This window comes from Saccopteryx bilineata, chromosome 7, assembly GCF_036850765.1.
Source record: "Saccopteryx bilineata isolate mSacBil1 chromosome 7, mSacBil1_pri_phased_curated, whole genome shotgun sequence".
NCBI classification, from domain to species: Eukaryota; Metazoa; Chordata; class Mammalia; order Chiroptera; family Emballonuridae; genus Saccopteryx; species Saccopteryx bilineata.
The window spans coordinates 75,336,206-75,355,453 of record NC_089496.1 but is presented as its reverse complement, the minus strand read 5'-3'; the positions used below and the strand labels follow the sequence as shown (position 1 = coordinate 75,355,453).

Below are 19,248 nucleotides of genomic sequence, written 5' to 3'. Positions count from 1 at the left end.
AGACAGCTGGCATGCAGACCGTCCTTCGAAAAACATCACACACAGACAGGCAGTGGAGGGCTGCATTACAGGAGGAGCGAGGCGGGGGTACTTAGAGTCACTGCGGGTTCCTCCCAAGGCCATGAGTCCTGAAGCCTGAGATCTCACAGGTCTTCAGAGGGACCTGGGGTGAGCTCAGGCCCCTGTTCTTGGCCACCTGTAAGGACCCTGCTTAAGGGGACAAATAAAGGCCCATCAGCTGAGTCCCATTCGCACCTGCAACATACCGTCTCGCCTCTCCACTGGAAGGTAATAGATTTGTGGACATCTGTGTCTTTGCACTTTTGTGTTCCCAGGGCCTGGGCATAAAGGTGCTCAAGAAATATTTGTGAGATGAACCCACAGGTTAATGCTGTGAGTGTGAAAAGAGTTATGTTGGAAGCACGAGAGAGGTCCCCTGGGTGTCACTGATTTTAATCCTGAAGGCAAGGCCTTCAATTTAGGCCTAAGAAGAGGAATGAGACTGGAGCAGGGAAAGGATTTCAGGCTGTGGCAAAGGCAGGAGCAGGAAGAGCAGAAATGAGACAGCCAGGCAAGGGCAGGTCTGGGGAGGCAACTGGTCTGGCCTCGCGGAGGTGGGGCTGAAGGACGGGAGAGATGGAGAGATAGGGCCGCAACCCGATCTGGCCCAAGCTTCAGGAAAAGGCCTCTGGCGCTTTACGTAAGAGGAACCAGGAGCCGAGGAGATCCTGGAGTGAGAAGAGGCAGGGGCAGTGCTGGAGAGAGGAGACACACAAGACACTATGCAAGAAGCAAGTTAAATCACCCTCTATCCAACCTCTTGCTGTCAATCGGGTGGCTGCAGAGGGGGCCCACGACAGACTCCTGAGAGTTGCACACACCCGAGTGATTCTTGTACCCCAAGCATGTGAGCATGCTCGTGGTGGAGAGTTACAGCAGGCTGGGGCGGGGCAGGAGCCATCTCAGCAGAAATGACCCCTCTCCCCCCTGACAATTTGGAATATATAAGCTCCCAAGATGCTTTGAAGACTTACGTCTACCAGGCATGAGCCTGGTAGAATGGAGACTCAAAATAGATATGAACTATGAACTTGAATGAAGGAAAAACAGAGACCATATTTCTTTCACCCCTGAGCGGTGGGTTGAGTCATACCTCCTACATGTGTTTGGGAAAAGTTGGTTCTTTGCCCAGCACAGACTCTGCCATGTGAATTATCCGTTCAGACATCTCTGGAAAACTCTCTTCTGGTAGAAGGAGTCTCTGAGATTAGCTTTTCCCTCAAGAGCCAGGAACATGAGCATACACTCTCTGCTGCTCTCTGCTTGGAAGACGAGCCCACATTAGAACAATGGCTCTTGGGTTGAGAAGAGTCTTTGTATCAGCCCTAAGGAGGCAGAATGTGACCAGCTGAAGGGCAGGTGAACCCTAAGCTTACCTGAGCATGGGGCAGTCCCAAAGCAGGAGTCGGGAATGTGACATACTCAAAATCCTTCTTTCTCTTCCCAAGGCATGTGTGTGTGACTCCACCCACAGTGCCGTCTTTGCTCATGGCCCTGAAGAATGTCAACCTATCCTTGGGGCGACTGAGAGCTTTCAAAATATCTTCTTAAGACAAAATGGCTTCTAAAAGATTTTTGTTGACTTAAAAAGAGACACAAACATTTGAACTATGTATTTTGACAAACAACAAAAGCAGGTAAAGATATGCAAGTCTTTAAAGGAAAAAAAACACCTTTCTCTTAACTATAAAAAGAGAATTTGGCAAGTAACATCATACTGAAACACATAAAGTAAAAACTGTAGAAACACAAGAGGAATAAACAGAAATACAATAGTAGTGGGAGGTGAACATACTTTCCTTAATTTTTAATGACTCAAGTAAAAATTCAATGTCCATAATATTATAATTAATAAGATCAAATTAGTACATATAGATTGAATTTTGTTCCCTTTAGAGAATATATCTTCATTTGGAGTTTCCTGGGAGTATTTATTACAATTAACAATTTGTTAGGTCCTCAGAAAACATAAATAAATTCCAAAATGCAGAAATTGTACAGGCCATACCCTCTTTGACAGCAAGGCAGTAAAACCAGAAATTTACAGCAAATGTTAAAAACAACAACAAATATTGAACTGTCTGGAAATGAAAAAGTATAATTTCAAATAACTCTTCAGTAAAAAATAAAGTGAAATCTGAAATTATTTATAACACCATATCTAAAAATTTTAGGGATATGTATAAAAACATATTCAGAAGAAAAGTCATAAATTTACAATTACTAGTAACTGCAGCTATTATTAAACAAGAAAAGTTAAAGTGGTATTCATTAAGAAGGTAAAAAAATAATAAAATGAAGGAAAAATTAGTAAGAGCAAAAACCAAAAAATAATAAAATGGTAAAACAATAAATTAAGGTATAAGTCTCAGAGTGGTGTCCTTGTAAAGACTGATAAAACAGACTAATTCTGGAAAAACTCATCAGAATAAAGGACAGCATGTCATCCAACATAAAGAATGGGAATAGGAAATACAACAACTTCATGCTAGCAAATCTGAAAATCTTAACAGAATCATAATTTAGGAAATTTAAATGGACAAAAACTTACAGAATAGGAAGAAAGTTTGAAGAGACCTATGAGTATGGAAAACACTGGAAAAATTGCCAAAGATTATTTCCTAAAAAGGCACTAGACTTAGACAATTTTATACATGTTATAAAAACTTCAAGGAGCAAAAAAATTCTAAATATTATTTAAATCATTCCAGGGCATAGAAAAAAGAGAATTTCCCAAGTTTTGTGTTCTTTTTTTTTTTTTTTGTCTTTTTAATGTTAATATAAACCAAACACCATACCCAACTGAGACACCAGGGGAAAAAATTATACAATTATTCATTTTAATATATAAAAATTCCAAAATAATATGAGCAAACCAAATCCAGAATATTTTTCTTATTTTAAAGCTCTTATTTTTATTACACAATATATGAACCTTGTAGAAAAATCAGAAAATACAGATAAGAACACAAAAACCTACCATAACCAACCCATCATAAATAACCACTGTTAACACTTGAGTGGGGATATACATTAAAAGAATGATATGCCACAACTAAATCAGGGTTTTCTAAAAATGCAAGGAGGGCTTACCATGAGCAAATTTATTACAGTGATTCATCTTTTTTTTTTTTTTAATTTAAGTGAGAGGAGGGGAGATAGAGAGACAGACTCCGGCAGGTACCCCGACCTGTGACTGGGAATCGAACCTGGGATTTCCACACCCTGGGTCAGTGCTCTACTACTAAGCCAACCAGCCAGGTCCAAAATGATTTATCTTAAGTCATGATAAAAAACAACCACTCGATGATCTTGACAGATGTGAGAAAAGGTATTACTAAAATTCTAACATTATTACTGATAATTCTTTTAGCACACTAGAGAGGGGTATAACTTTAATAAACAAATTCAAATATTAAGAATTAAGATTCAAATTTATAATTTTGGAGAAATACTAGAGGTAATCTCGCTAAGTTTAAAAAAAAACTTTATAAAGAAGACATACATATAATACCAGCACAATTATATAAATGTGCACAATTATATATGTTATTTTTATTTATTTATTTATTTTTATTTTTTTTCCTGAAGCTGGAAACAGGGAGAGACAGTCAGACAGACTCCCGCATGCGCCCGACCGGGATCCACCCGGCACGCCCACCATGGGGCGACGCTCTGCCCACCAGGGGGCGATGCTCACCATGTTGCGACCAGAGCCACTATAGCGCCTGAGGCAGAGGCCACAGAGCCATCCCCAGCGCCCGGGCCATTTTTGCTCCAATGGAGCCTTGGCTGCGGGAGGGGAAGAGAGAGACAGAGAGGAAGGCGTGGCGGAGGGGTGGAGAAGCAAATGGGCGCTTCTCCTGTGTGCCCTGGCCGGGAATCGAACCCGGGTCCTCCGCACGCTAGGCCGACGCTCTACCGCTGAGCCAACCGGCCAGGGCTTATATATATGTTATTTAACATTCTAAAAGTGCTGGTCAATGAGATAAGGAAGTGAAATAAGATTATGAAAAGTAGGGAAGTAAAATTATCATCACTACCCACAACTATTAATCTACCTATGAAAAGCAAAATAATTAACAATAACACAACAAAACTATTAGTATGAAAGAGAATTCAGTAATTGGCTAGTTACAAAATAAGCACATAGCAATCACCAAGTTAAATAAATTGGTGAACTATTACTACTCTGTGCCGAGTTAAGAAGAACGAGGTAGACTGACTATGAATTACATAGGATGATGCCCACGATCTATTGCCAAGTAAAACATGCACTAGCAGAAAGGCTGTATTGTGTGGTCAAAACAATAAGCTGTGTTTTAGAAAAAAAAATGTGAAGAATATATCATACATTAATTGTTGATTATCTTGGAGCAGAGGGATTTTAATCATGAGGGACTTTCAATTTCTACATTATGGCCTGACCAGGTGGTGGCGCAGTGGATAGAGCGTTGGACTGGGATGCAGAGGACCCAGGTTCGAGACCCCGAGGTCGCCAGCTTGAGCGCGGGCTCATCTGGTTAGAGCAAAAAGCTCAGCAGCTTGGACCCAAGGTCGCTGGCTCCAGGAAGGGGTTACTCGGTCTGCTGAAGACCCGCGGTCAAGGCACATATGAGAAAGCAATCAATGAACAACTAACGTGTCGCAATGTGCAACGAAAAACTAATGATTGATGCTTCCCATCTCTCTCCACTCCTGTCTGTCTGTCCCTGTCTATCCCTCTCTCTGACTCACTCTCTGTCTCTGTAAAAAAAAAATAAACAATTTCTACATTATGTTTTTTCATAAGATTTACATTTATACAATCTTAATATTTCAAATTGAAAAGCGATAGATTTAGTTTTCATTAAAAAAAAGTAGTGGTGTACTCTTAAATGAACAATAAGCAGTTGCAGGTCTCATTATAGTAACCACAAATACAAAAATTACCGATAACCAGAAAAAATATACTGAGAAACATAATTCTTTATAAATTTACTGAAATGAAAGGTTAATTATAAAGATGTTAATTCTCTAGAGAGTAACCTATACATTTTATACAATCCAATTTCCAAATCTAAACATGATAAAATGACCCCAACTTTCTTTCAGAAATATCAACATACAAAAACTACTAGGAAACTTCTTTGAAAATTTAGTTAATTGGGACACATAGTCTACACTCATGACAATCAGAAAGTGGGCCCAGTGCCAGGATGCAGGCGGCAGACCACAGCAGAAGCACAGGGAAGGCTACCTAAGAATTGGCTATTCAACCTGACCAGGTAGTGGTGCAGTGGGTAGAGCAGTGATGCAATCTTTTGAGCTTTTGGTGTCAAAATTCGCCAAAAAACCAAGCATAACTTGGGTGATGTGTCACTTCGAGAAAAAACCCATAATTTCACGATATTTATAGTTTAAATAACAAAAATGTATAATTGTAATATATAACTGTATTTAATAAACCAAAAACTAATTATTTAACTTACCTGCTTAGTGACTTCTTTGTTCATCTGTCAATCAGTTTCTTTTGTTGGTCTTGATATTATTTAACTTGTGTGGGGTGCCATGAACTAAGATAAGTGAGGGGGAGGGGGAATTCTTTAACTAACCTGCCTATTAGTGACTTTTTTGTTGCTGAATTTCATTGGCTAAATCTTCAATTGAAGGTTGGTATTTTGTACACTTCAAGCCCAAGCAAGCGCTACTAATTTTATCTGTAAATCTGTTTCTTTTGTTGGTTTTGATATTATTTAATGCTGAGAATAAGGTCTCACAAAAGTACGTAGAAGGAAAAATTGTGAGTAAAGCCATTGCTATATCTTTCAGGGTGCTAAAAGTGTCTGATAATCGGTTCCAGGCGCACCAAATTTCCTGTTCGGAGTGGCACTCCTCTTGATTCTCCAAGCGGCACCTTTCCAGATTCTTAAGCTTTGACCTCAAGTCGACAAACACCTGAGCCCAGGTGCTGTCTTGAAATTCTACAAGTTGCATCTTAGGTAAATGAAGATGGCTGCCGCTATTTCTAATGGCGGGAAACGGCACCCATAGCACAGGCCCTCGCCTCTCCCAGCCTCCCCCTCACTTATCTTAGTAATGACGGTCAATTAGAAATCCACGACACCACAGAACAGTAGATTGGATGATGGTTGCTGTGGTTATGTGGTTGCTGGTAATGGCGATCACAGGGCCCCCAGAGATGCGTCCCCCACAGCATTCCCGGCTCCCTGCTCCGCCAGCTGGAAGTGAGGTCAAAGTTCCCCTAACGGCCTAACCGGAAGTCCCAGAACTAGACGCTCTGTGCCAGAGTTCTGTTGTTTTGGCCTACAGACCTCCAGCAGAGTGTTTACACTACAGCAAATGTTTTTTTTTTCTTCTGTATTTTTCCGAAGCTGGAAACGGGGAAGCAGTCAGACAGACTCCCACATGCACCCGACCGGGATCCACCCGGCACGCCCACCAGGGGGCGATGCTCTGCCCACTAGGGGGCGATGCTCTGCCCATCTGGGGCATCACTCTGTTGCAACCAGAGCCACTCTAGCGCCTGAGGCAGAGGCCATAGAGCCATCCTCAGTGCCCGGGCCAACTTTGCTCCAATGGAGCCTCGGCTACAGGAGGGTAAGAAAGAGACAGAGAGGAAGGAGAGGGGGAGGGGTGGAGAAGCAAATGGGCGCTTCTCCTGTGTGCCCTGGCCGGGAATCGAACCCGGGACTTCCGCACGCCAGGCCGATGCTCCACCACTGAGCAAACCGGCCAGGGCCTACAGCAAATGTTTTATCCTCGGCTCCTGCATCTGGCCATGCAGGAGCCGAGAATGAAACATCCTTCTCAGCATGAGGCCCCATACTTCTCCGGTATGCAGCTGCGTGTCATCAAAAATGTCTACGTGTGTCAGTGCTGACACGCGTGTCATAGGTTTGCCATCGTGAGGATAGAGTGTCAGACTGGGATGTGGAGGACCTAGGTTCGAAACCCCGAGGTCACCAGCTTGAGTGCAGACTCATCTGGTTTGAGCAAGGCTCACCAGCTTGAGCCCAAGGTCGCTGGCTTGAACAAGGGTCACCCCCCCCCATCAAGGCACATATGAGAAAGCAATCAATGAACAACTAAGGTGCCGCAACGAAGACTTGAAGCTTCTCATCTCTCTCCCTTCCTGTCTGCCCCTATCTGTCCCTTTCTCTGTCTCTGTCAAAAAAAAAAAAAAAGAAAAGAAAAAGGCTATGCAGTAAAAATGGGACTTCATATCAGTAGAGAAAGGAGAGATTTCCCAAAAGAAATGTTACGGCAAGTTAGAAAATAAAGTGCAGATGAATCACAGATTTAATTGTTTAAAAAACAATAAAAGTACAAAAGTAATTACTTGGTGAATATTTATACAATCTTGGAATTAGAATCAGAAAGATCCTCATAAATATGGTGGCAAAGGTAAAAACTATAAAGGAAAAGACAGTTGACTAAAAAGTGTTTTTCAATGTCTGAATATTTTTTAAATACCATACAAACAACTATTTTTTTTTTTTTTTTTTTTTACAGAGACAGAGAGTAAGTCAGAGAGAGGGATAGACAGGGACAGACAGACAGGAACGGAGAGAGATGAAAAGCATCAAGCATTAATTTTTCATTGCGTGTTGCAACACCTTGGTTGTTCATTGATTGCTTTCTCATATGTGCCTTGACCATGGGCCTTCAGCAGACTGAGTAACCCCTGGCTGGAGCCACCGACCTTGGGTTCACGCTGGTGGGCTTTTGCTCAAACCAGATGAGCCCGCGCTCAAGCTGGTGACCTCGGGGTCTCGAACCTGGGTCTTCCGCATCCCAGTCCAACGCTCTATCCACTGCGCCACCGCCTGGTCAGGCCCAAACAACTAATTTTTAAAATAATATTCATGGGGGAAAAAACCTCATAGAAATAAATGGGTTAGTTAAACACATTATGAAAAAATTGGCCAGAGGAAATGAATAGGTAAACGACAGAAGAATATCATCCAATAAATATTTTTGCTAGTGAGAGTCTCATTTTAATTTTAAAAATGCATGTGAAGCCCCCTGGTGGGCAGAGCGTCACCCCTGGTGGGCCTGCCGGGTGGATCCCGGTCGGGCGCATGCGGGAGTCTGTCTGACTGTCTCTCCCCGTTTCCAGCTTCAGAAAAATACACACACAAAAAAAATGCATGTGAAAATTAGCCCTCCAGCCCCAGAGCGACACCAGTGTTAAAGAGGGAGCAAGACATTCTCACACATTGCTGGTGGGAGCACAACTGGGTATCCTCTTTCTGGAAGGCAGCTTGAGGCAATATCTTTATATATTAAGAGTCATAAAAATGTGCACACCTTTTTATTGTTAGTCAGGATAGAGTATGTTATGTTGCAGGGATAAATTAACCCTGAAATCCCAGTGGTGTCACACTTAAGGTTATTCTTTTTAAAAATAAATGTTTTCCATTGATTTGAGAGAGGGAGAAAAAGTATGGGGGGGAGGGAGAAAGAGAGAGAGAGAGAGAGAGAAGCATCAACTCACTGTTCCACTCAGTTGTTCCAATTAGTTGTGCATTCATTGGTTGCTTCTCATACGTGCCCTGAACAGCAATCAAACCTACGACCTTGGCATGCTGGGACAATGCTCTATCCACTGAACCACTCTGCCAGGGCCAACTTATTCTTTATTCACACCACATGTCCATGCAGACAGGCAGGTGCGGGTATCATGGAGGGTGACTGGGGCTGCTCCACACAGTCACTCAGGGACCCGGGCTGACAAAGGCTCTGTCCCTAGGACATCACCATTTGTGGAAGGAACGGGGACTGGAGGACTGACTGCACATGACATTTCACAGCCATAGCCTGAAAGTGTCACATGTCACTCTGCTCGTGTTTCGTTGGCCAGAATTAAAGGACCCTGACGAAGGGGCCTGAGAGTGGAATCTCCTGCATGCACAGGAAGGGAAGGAGTGGACACAGAGTGCTTGTACTGCTTGCCACACCTTTGAGGCAGCGAGTCCAACTGCAGAAAATCATCCTAAGTAAATATTCTGAAGAGTTCACAAATATGTCAGAAGAAAGGATTTCATCATATCCTTAACCATAATAGTAAAAAATTGGAAACAACCTAAGTGTCCAAGGTACAATCTACAAAGGTGTTGAAAATGATGAAATCACATATTACTAAAATAGGAATATATCCACAATATAGTGCTAAAAAGAAAAAAGCAAGCTGCAAAACAGTATGTATGATTGTATTTCATTTTAAAAGCACTAAAACAAATATACAGGCATAGAATAAAAGTCTGAAAAGATATATACCAAAATGTTAACAGTGGTTATAATCAGATGGTGTAAAACAGGTGATTTTTTTCTTTCACTCATCTGTAGTTTCTTTAAAAAAAAAGTATATATTATCTATGTACCAAAAAAGTATTTAAAAAAGGAAAAAAAACCTGATCACCTTGGGAAAATTCACTTGTCCACTTCATCCTAATCATTAAATTCTTACATTTGATGCAAGAAATGCCTAATTGCCTGTCACATCATAAGACATTGCTACAACAATTTATACTGCTCACAAAAATTAGGGGATATTTCAAAATGACTATGAAGTAATAAAAAAAAGCATTTGATTTTTTTTTTATTATACAAGAACATCTGAAAAGCAAACGACAAGTCAAAGAAAATTGTTTGATTGTGCAAATGAGATGCAAACTCAATTATCCTGATTGAGTAGCAAGTGACATATTGGTGGGGCTGAGCAGAAGCATGTCAAACTGGACGAGAGTGCCACACACTGACTGTCCAGTAGGGTGTATGGTCACCCAGGGACTGCCAAAACACTGACGGCGATGGGGCATGGACAGGATCAGACTGTCCAGCAGTTCTTGTGGGATCCTTTGCCACTCTTGCTCCAGGGAAACTTCCAGCCAAGAAGTGTTGTGGGAGCCACTGTACAGTTTGTGAGACGGCTTCCCAGGGTATCCCAAGCACGTTCAATGGGATTCAGGTCTGGAGAACGTGAAGGCCAATCTGTGCGCTCGATTCCTGCCTCCTGAAGCACATTGCTGGCGAGATGTACATGTTGGGGCCTTGCATTATCGTCCATGAAAAGAAAGTTGTTTCCAACTGCCCCAGCATAGGGAACCACTAAAGGGTGCAGGACCTCATCTCGATATCTGACAGCAGTCAGCGATCCATTTCTGATGACGTGGAGGTCGGTACGACCACCAATAGTGATGCCAGCCCACACCATGATTTGATTCCACCACCACCGAAGGAGTCCCTTTCTCGCATAAAACGTGGATTCTCCTATGTTCCTCATTCACGCCAGATCAGGACATGATGATTGTCAGGCTGCAGACTGAACCATGACTCATCAGAGAAGAGGACAGTTGACCACTCATCTCGGATCCAATGACCATGCTCATCAGCCCACCTTCTACGGGTTCTACGGTGCTCAGCAGATAACGGAATGCACACCATTAGTTGCCAGGCATGTGGCCCAACACGCTGGAGCCGATTTCATATGGTCTGGGTGCATATCCGTCGTCTAGTGGCAGCAAGAAACTGTCCCCGCAGCTCTGTTGCGTTGCTGCACCTGTTTCTTCTTGTCAGTAAGGTCAAGTAGTGGTCATCTCCTGCTGTTGTGGCAGATGGGCGACCCTGCCCTCATCTTCTTCGTACTGGCCAGTCTCTTGAAAGCGGTTCCACAGTCTGCTAATCATGCTTTGGGATGTTCCAGGTGCTATTGCCACTGTCGTCTGTGTTTGACCAGCTTCAAGACATCCTATGACTCTCCAGGGTTCGCATTCAGGCATATTGTGTTGCAGGGGCGTTGCAAGGGTGGGAAGTTGTAGGATGTGCACTTTCAAGATCAGGGAACGTGCAGACACTCCAGTACTTTCAGCCTTTTGTACAGTGCGTTTTCACCAATGAAATAAAAGTTGGTTTTGCATTCATTTGCATAATCGAACAACTTTCTTTGACTTATCGTTTGCTTTTCTGAAGTTCTTGTTTAACAAAAAAATTTAAATGCTTCTTTTTTTCTTTTTTTATCACTTCACATTTATTTTGAAATATCCCCTAATTTTTGTGAGCAGTATTTAAAGTCAGGACTTTATATATATTAAACGTGGTACAACAGGGTCAAAGTAGTAACACATTTCCCACAGCTGCAAATCATCAGACCTGTCAATCATCTGCCAAAATGTCCGACAGTCTGGACTCCAGCATGGTTTCTCTGGGCTCCTGCCAGGTGCACCAGGGGTCTATGTGGCCTGGAGGACCACTCTTCACAAGGCTCTGCATCATCAAAGAGAGTAGGGCACTGTACAATTCCACTTGAAACAAAAGACCTCCCACAAACTCTTCTCATCAATGGATTTCACAACAGATAAAATCACACCAATGTTACTAAAGACTCCTCTTAGCTGTACATATTTTTAATTGAAAATATTGTTTGTTCTAATTGCTTTTGCTACCTCCTCCCCCAACACACACACACACACACACACACACACACACACACACACACAGCCCTAAATTCACTAGACCATTTCATCAGATTCTTAGCAAAGTCACACTCTCGCCTGGCTAGCGTTTTAAAGGGGAACTAGAAAACCCATCTTCCTGAGACAGGCGTATGGAAAGGGCGGGAAGTAAAGCACATTTCTCTACAGGATTACTCCTCCATGCCGTCACCCCCGCCATCCCTAGACCATATTTTTTGGGGGGAAACCATGTAGTCATCATAATCCCTTTAAACCATGCAACCATTTAAAAATATATATGAATATTGATTTGCAAGCTTCTAGTTTAAACCATCAGCACTTCAAAATCCAGTGACATTTCACATGATCAAAAGAATCATAACTTTTAGAAGGCTGGATGGCACAACCTGCTTCTGATGATTAGAAAGAGCGGCAGCTGGCTCCCTCTTCAAGGACTCTCTTAAGTCACATCACGGCTGCCTTCCTTCTGAGAGTGCACCTGGCCACACAGGAGAGCGCCATGAGGTCCCTGGCATGCCTAGTGGTCAGCTCTAGAGGAGAGCAGATTTTCTTACAGAAAGGACTCTTTTTAAGTGGGCTGGTGGCAGTGCTCCTTGGCAGCACATTAACTATGTCCTGTTCCAGCTCGGCTTGAGGGTTCGTGTCAAACGACTACACAGCAGTCATGAGTAAGTACACCACCATCCTAAAGGCTGCACTCGTGGCTGGCTGAGTCTGGAGAAGTCCACGAGGAGGCTGGAGGCTAACTGCCCACTGTGGACAGTTCACCTTGCTCTGCCCACTGTGGACAGTTCACCTTGCTCTGCCCACTGAGCAGGCTGTTCCCCGTGCAGAGGCAGGTCCTGTCTGGGAAGGGGGCGGGCAGCGGGTGACAATCCCCCCCAGAACTCAGTCACTGCTCTGCGGCCTCAGGGCCCCCCACCTGTCTTGAAGGTACCGTTGCCTCCACGAAAGCCATAAACCAAGAACTCAAAACAGTCCATCACAGATCTAGCCTCTCAGAGCACAGACAACATTTTGACCAATACTCTCTTAGAAAGATCTCTGCAAAACCAGAATCCTCCAATTGTGACTCACTCGTTTGTATACTGTCAGTGGCTGCAGACCTATGTTGAAACAGTGTGACTGCAGGGTGTGCTCTTATCAGAACACGGAGAATTGTTTTCTTGGCCCCAAGGGTGCCCAAAGGGAGAATGGCCGCAGGGCTAGTAGAAAGGTTCCAGACCAAGGTCCAGGACACCTGGATGCAAAGCCCACGCTGCCACTCACTACCTGGTGACCTTGGGCATGTCACTTTTCTGTCTCTGCCTCCTGTCTACAAAATAGGGATAATGATCTCTGCCTGGTCCTCTCCCCTGTTGAGGTCTAAAGTGACAGCATGCAGGTGATAATGGAAGTGATGTACACACACGTTTCAGGTCTCGTGTGGACAACTGGTTCTCTTTCACTTCAAGGCCTGGCCATCTGGCCCAACATGCCTCTTGGGTGGTTTTCCATTTACTGGACACTAGGGGGCGCTCGCCCCCATTCGCCACTCAGCCTTGCAATGCATCCAGTTGGGTCTTTACTGGAGAATGTCAGATTCCTGGCCCTACACCATCCAGCAGTGTAATGTGGCTGCATGTTCATGAGTGAAAGGCTCCTATTCTGCCTGCCCCGGCTTAAGACAATGACAACCAAAGGACATCAGTGCTGGGCCTGCAGACGACGTCCTGGTAAGTGAGGACATGTTATACTGGCTCAGTGAAAACCAGGATAAGTTCAGCGGTCATTTTCATTAGACCGAGTCCACCCTCACCGAGCCAGTGGCTGTCAGACAAGGCCAGTCTCTCAATTGACTTTCAGGTTGTCTCCGGGTCATTTTTCTTAGAAGGAAGTAAATGAAGAAACATCAAGATCTCTAGAGAAAAGCAGAGGAATGAGAAGTCCAGTGCTTTGTGAAGCTGTGCTTTCCCCAACTTACCTTCCCCGTCGGAGAGCCCGGCGCTGTCAGCTCCTGAGCTGACCGTGTAAGTGCGGACAAGCCGCCCAGCATGGGGATCTAAGCTCACCCGCTACCTACGGGCGATCACCAAACTCCTCCTGGATCCGTGAGCGGGGATCACGGACACAAGGACGCAGCAGCCACCATGGCAACTACCACGTCTGCTGCTTTCTGCAGTCATCACTATTATGAATATGCTGCCTGAGCTTGCTCCTGTCAGTCGAGACGGCCCCTTCTAGATGAACAAGCCACCTGATAGGGGTGGTGGGCATCAGGAGCCCCCTGCTGTGGTTTTGGACTCCGGTGTCCACTGCTTCTGGGCAGCCGTGCGCCCACTGACCTGGCCCGAGAAGAACCTGTTATCCCATGGCTGGGCTACAGGTCCAGCTCAGGGCCAGCCCTGCTCTCTAGTCTCCTGGCTCAGCCACTAAGGAGCTGCCACTAACTGTCCTGAGAACCAGCTGGGGCTCTGGGGAAAGGGCAGGGCCAGTGGTGCCTTATTTCAAATCAGCAAGAGAGCTGACCGCGCGCTGCCTCTCTGTGCGCCCTGCTCTCAACCACCCACCCACTCAGCCTGTGGGGTCTCCCCCAAAGTGCCTTCATGTTCCTTCTCCACCCCAAATAAGACCTCCCTGCCCAGAGGGTCTCAGCTACATGGAGAGCAGCAGGACTTGTAAACGCACCTCAGGGCCCGGCTCACATCTGTGGGGGCCTACCCTTCCTCAGGTTGTTTTATCATTTATCCAAACCCAGCAGGGAGAAATTCTACCCGAGTGAGAAAATCCTTCCAGAAGGGGAAGCTCTCTTCACGGTTCTCAAAGTGGGGGAGGAGCACAAAGGCTCCTCCTCTCCTCGAGGCATTTAGACACGCCTACAACCAGGGTTCAATAAATGTTGCCAGGCTTGGGGCAGTTCCTCTCAATGAAAGATTCCAATAGCACCCAACACGCCTCCTGAGAAACTCTAAGAGAGGAGGGGCTTGTGGCTCCAGTCCCTCCCTTAGCAGGAACTAAGAGAGACAGGCAGACCTGGGAAGCACACCTCTCTCTCCAAGGCCAAGAGTCCCAGTGTCAGAGGCCCCAGGGGCAGAGCACCACAGATGGGCTCCGGGTGTCGGGGGAGGACTCAGACCAACTTCTGCAGTCTCCCCTGCCCCTCTCCCTGCCACAGGTCACCAAGCCAAACTATGGGTTTGACCACATAAGCGCATTCATGTCTGATAATGACCCAGGGCACCAAGACACTGGTCTGCTCCACAGAGACTGCTGGGGTGTCATTAAAACACTAAATTCTGTTTATATATTTTAATTGAACAAGTATTTATTAAGCACCTACTTTGTGCCAGGCACTGTGCTAGGCACCCTCACTGCATGCTGTTCCCACAGCACAACAATCGGCTCAGAAATAAAAACCAAGAAAGGAGCACTGTCACAACCTTACAAACGGGCAGGCCGGAAGTGCGCCTACAGGAAGCTCGTCTTCTTTCTCTGCCCAGTCTGCTGAGTGGCTGTTCCCAAGCGCCTGGGATGCTTACCGAGAGGGAATTCCCTACCTCCACGCCCCACACGAGGGCACCTGGTGGATATTCAAATACTCCAAATGCTATTTTAAAGAAGGAGGTGTAAAGGATATTCATATTTAGATTAGAAAACTTATTTCAGTTCATATGGTTGCAACAACCCTTAAGAAAGATATAAACATCCCTGCCCTGACTGCGTAAACATTTAAGGTAGACCTAGTTCGGGATTCCTGAGTCAGAATCTTCCAGTTGCCCACAACCTCGAGAGGCTGGAGAAGCGAGAGATTTCTATTCTGGAGATGAGGGAGTGGACCGCACAGCTGGTCTGGAAACACGACCAACGCGCCTGCATTTACAGAAGCAACACCCACAGGAGGACGTCCCGTCCTGTCTGTGTCGGGCACACACCTGGGACTCCTGGGGGCCCGGTGCCACCCTAGTTGTCAGTGCCCAGCTTGGAGAGGCCTCGGCGGAAGTCGTGCAGGTCGTCGATCTTCCCGTCTAACACCTCCAGGAAGTTCTTCAACTCCACCTTCAGGTGGCGCTGTCGGTATTTACTCTCCTCAATGTCCATCTTCAGCGAACGCACTTTGTCTTCCAGGTTTTGATTGTCTTTTTCTGCTGCCTGAACCCGAAAAGAAAGGAGAAGAGTCTGGAGAACAGTGACCGGAGCCGTGTGCCAGGACCTGCTACAGCCACACCGTCCGTGCTCCCAGGGGGCTGCGTCCCCAGAGGTGTTTGTCCTCCAGCACACCAGGCAAGGGGCATTTCACTGGGCCCTCTTTCCTGCCTGCTCTCTGGCAGAGGTGCCAACAGACACAGTGTATGACCAACATCTGGCCTGGAGAATGATGTTCCTACAGAACACAGCACTCGGAGGCCTGCATGGGGAGCCCGGTACTTACTGACGCTTTTATAAGTGCCCAGCACAGAAAGTCTGACATCCCAGCCCCAGGCATTCTCAGCCCCAGTCCCAGAATGGTCAGAAGCAGCCCATTCAGTTTTTTTTCAATAACCCGAACCCTAACCAGTACTAATACCGGGTCTGTGTGCCTGCAGATGGAGCTCCTGAAGTGAGGAGACCCTGGGATTTAAGGGAAGAGGTTAAAACCCTCCTTTTGTGGGTCAGAGATCTGAGGCCAGTGATGGGGGCAGTCTGCCCCGAGGTCATGTTCCAGGTCGCTGGCTGGGGGGTAGCAGGTGGAAGAGCACCCAGGTTTCAGACCCTCAGCCCTTCCTTCTGCTCCTGCCTCTCGCCGCCTCTGTGCTTTTGGGGCGCCTTTTGGGGACTGGAGACAGGCACCTGCACTACAGCTGTGGCACGGGACCCCTCTGTGTACATGAAAAAGCTGAAACACAAATGCTGCCGAGTCTTCACCAGGCCAGAGGTGGCACCCGGCATGCAGTCACTGCTGGGTGTGGAGGGAGAGGCCCGGGAAAGCGAGTGACATGACAAATGCCTTCTCCTCTGAGCTCCCCGCCCTTACCTCTAACTTCTCTGAGACGTATTCGCACTCTGACATGAGCTGAGGTATGATTTCACTTTGTTTTCGGAGATCTTTCAACTCCTATAGGAGACAGAAATTTGAAAAAGAATATAAAAACAAGTTAGAGCAAATGTATTCTTGGAAATCCCACAACTTGTGCACATACTGGAAGGGAAGCAGGTTTTGGAAGCTGTACTGTTTACAAAAATGAAAGGTGGTGACATTAGTACTAGACACATCCCACAGTCGGAGGGCCGAGCGCATTCCACGCACCACCACATGAGCTCTGCCTGCCACAGCAGAAAGGTATTCTTATGGCTTCTGCTCTGTAGATGGGGAAACTGAGGCCGGGAAAGTTTGAGTAACTTGCCTATGGCCTCCAGCATCTGTGTATTTAGCTGTCGTGCACCACCCCAGAAAATAAATGGTTGCATGATGCTGGCCCTCACTGCACTCATCTGACAGCAGAATTCAACTTTTGATGATAAATCATCTAAAAAAGTCTCCAAGTGTTTGGTACAAGGTCCAGCTACCTCTTGGATCTGAGTGACTGACCACATAATAAACAGTGAGGAGGCTACAGGCCTGGAGTATTTGCGCCCTGATGTGACTCTTGGCTCTGTCTCTGAGCTGATGCCAAGGCAGCTGCCAGGGCCAGTCACATGCTCACAGTCACCTGCTGTGTCCTTGGGCAGAGATCACCCCACAGACCCAGAGGACACCAGGGGGCGCTGTCAGAGCTGTTCACTCACCGTCTCCTTTTCCCGGAGTTCCGATTCCAGCGCTTCGATTCTGATCTTCAGCTGGGTGTTTTTCTCCTTCTCCCTGTTGATCTCGCTGCTCTGTTCCTCCAGCTCGTCAATCTTGAGTAAACAGCACACATGAAGCAGGAATGCTAGTTTACTCTTGTCATTAATCAAAAGATCACCGCAGTTCTGTTCGTGCTTTCTTTTAAGATAAACCATAAACTAACTCACTTGGGTTTCTTCGAGGCTATGATCAAACTCCAGTGCTCCCCCGAGGGGCTGCCTGCCCTTCTGGCAGGAGATGCCTTACTTCCTACCAACAGAGCCAAGTAAGTCACAAAACCTGGCCTTAGGGTGCTCTGGACTTCTGGCTTCTCCCATGGCCCCAGGACAGAAACTTTAGGTTGCTTTAAGGATCTGTCATAAGCAGGGTCCGGATGTCCCATGAACCTATCTGCTTTTGCCCAGAATGGTTTTCTATCATTTTCATCATGCCCTAAATTATTCTGTTTCAAGGGTTTAAGCCAGCGGGATAGACAACAGAGCACTGTAGGACAGTGGCCACTAAATGGGACATGATGACATTTCAAATGTTTTTAAATCAACATGACCTTTCCTTACTGATGCACACTGGAGCCTGGCCCGCAGGCCTCTTCCTAGGAGGAGACAGCAGTGCCGGCTGAGGGGGCAAGTGCCCAGAGTGCACCTTTCCCGCCCTCCCCAGCCTAACCCTCAGAAGGAAGGCCAGGGCCGAGATCCCTGGCACTGCCATCTGATGGTGAGTGTTTCTGGGGGTCAAAGTGTGTGCGCACAGCAGACAGAGCACCACGTTGATGTGGTCCCCACAATGGCAGCAGCGGTCCTGGAGACGCACGCCCTGGGTGGCTGCTTATGAGGACACTTCCCAGAAGGGGCCACACCAACCCTGGGAGCCAAGGAGCTGCTGGAGGTGCCTCCACCCTGGAAACCAAGTTGGCAGTGCCTCCTCTCAGGGAAGCCAGCGCTCCTCCCAGGCACTTCCTCCATGCCCTGCTCTGCCTTCTGGTTCTCACACCCAGGCGCAGAGCAGGCGCTTGCTCTTTGCTTGGAAGAGAAGGACAGAGCAGTCGATCCCTCTGGCAGGCCGACTCGCCAGCCAGGGACGGGGACGTGCAGAGTCGGCACTTGGCCCCGTGCCCCTGTCAGCACCAGGCGCCGAAATGAACACGTGACACAAGGCAGTTTGTGTGCCATCTGTACAAGCGAGATGGTGAACGGGGTGGTGGTCTCTAGCGGCCCCCTCAGGCCGGGGCTGAGGGGCAGGCTGTTGAACACTAGTGTGAATGTGACATGTCCCCCTCTAATCCCACACTTACCAACGACTGTTCACGGCCTGTGGGGTGAACATGCTGACCATTAAAACACAGTACAGCAACCTCAGGCCTCAACCGGGCATTCTCTGGCCACCCAAAACTGCCTCATCAACTCAGCCCAGCTACAGAGAGTGTGCATGACTGCAGGGAAGGCTACAGGGAATTCTGTAAAAATCAGAATGCTCATATGTCAAGGGAGGAGAGCCGCGGCCCACAACGGTCGGTGGCTGGCACCCACCCACCTGTCACTTCAAGGGCCAGGTTCCTTCTCACTTCTACATGTACATGTTCGGAATAGAGGTCTGCATGCAGCAGGGTCTCTGAGCAAACGCTCCTCTCCATTTCCTGAATCTCTTTTCTTCACTCACCTCCTGGATTCCTTTTCTCCATCTTAGCCCACTGGAGCCCCACAAATGCCCAGGGAGGGCCATTGGCAAGACAGAGCTAACCCACAGCTGGCACCAGAGGGGGCTGTCCACAAGGGACAGGCTGAAGCCCCCCATTTACCTCTCTCTTCCTTTGCAACAGGAATGACAAAAGTTGGTTCTATACAAGTTACAGGTCAGTTGTTGAGGTGGAGGGAGGCTCAAAGGTGAAGGCAGCAGTCCTCCCCCTGTCGGTGG

At 46.7% G+C, this 19,248-nt stretch overlaps 1 protein-coding gene across 1 annotated transcript in view; it reads right to left on the bottom strand.

Moving 5' to 3' along the window:
- Positions 1-11,336: 11,336 nt before the first annotated feature.
- Positions 11,337-19,248, bottom strand: part of HOMER2 (homer scaffold protein 2) — a 78,260-nt gene continuing 70,348 nt past the window's right edge. Inside the window, 3 exon segments of the mRNA XM_066238171.1 lie at positions 11,337-15,665; positions 16,528-16,608; positions 17,280-17,390. Of these exon segments, the coding sequence (XP_066094268.1) occupies positions 15,477-15,665; positions 16,528-16,608; positions 17,280-17,390 (381 nt within the window). The 3' untranslated portion in view covers positions 11,337-15,476.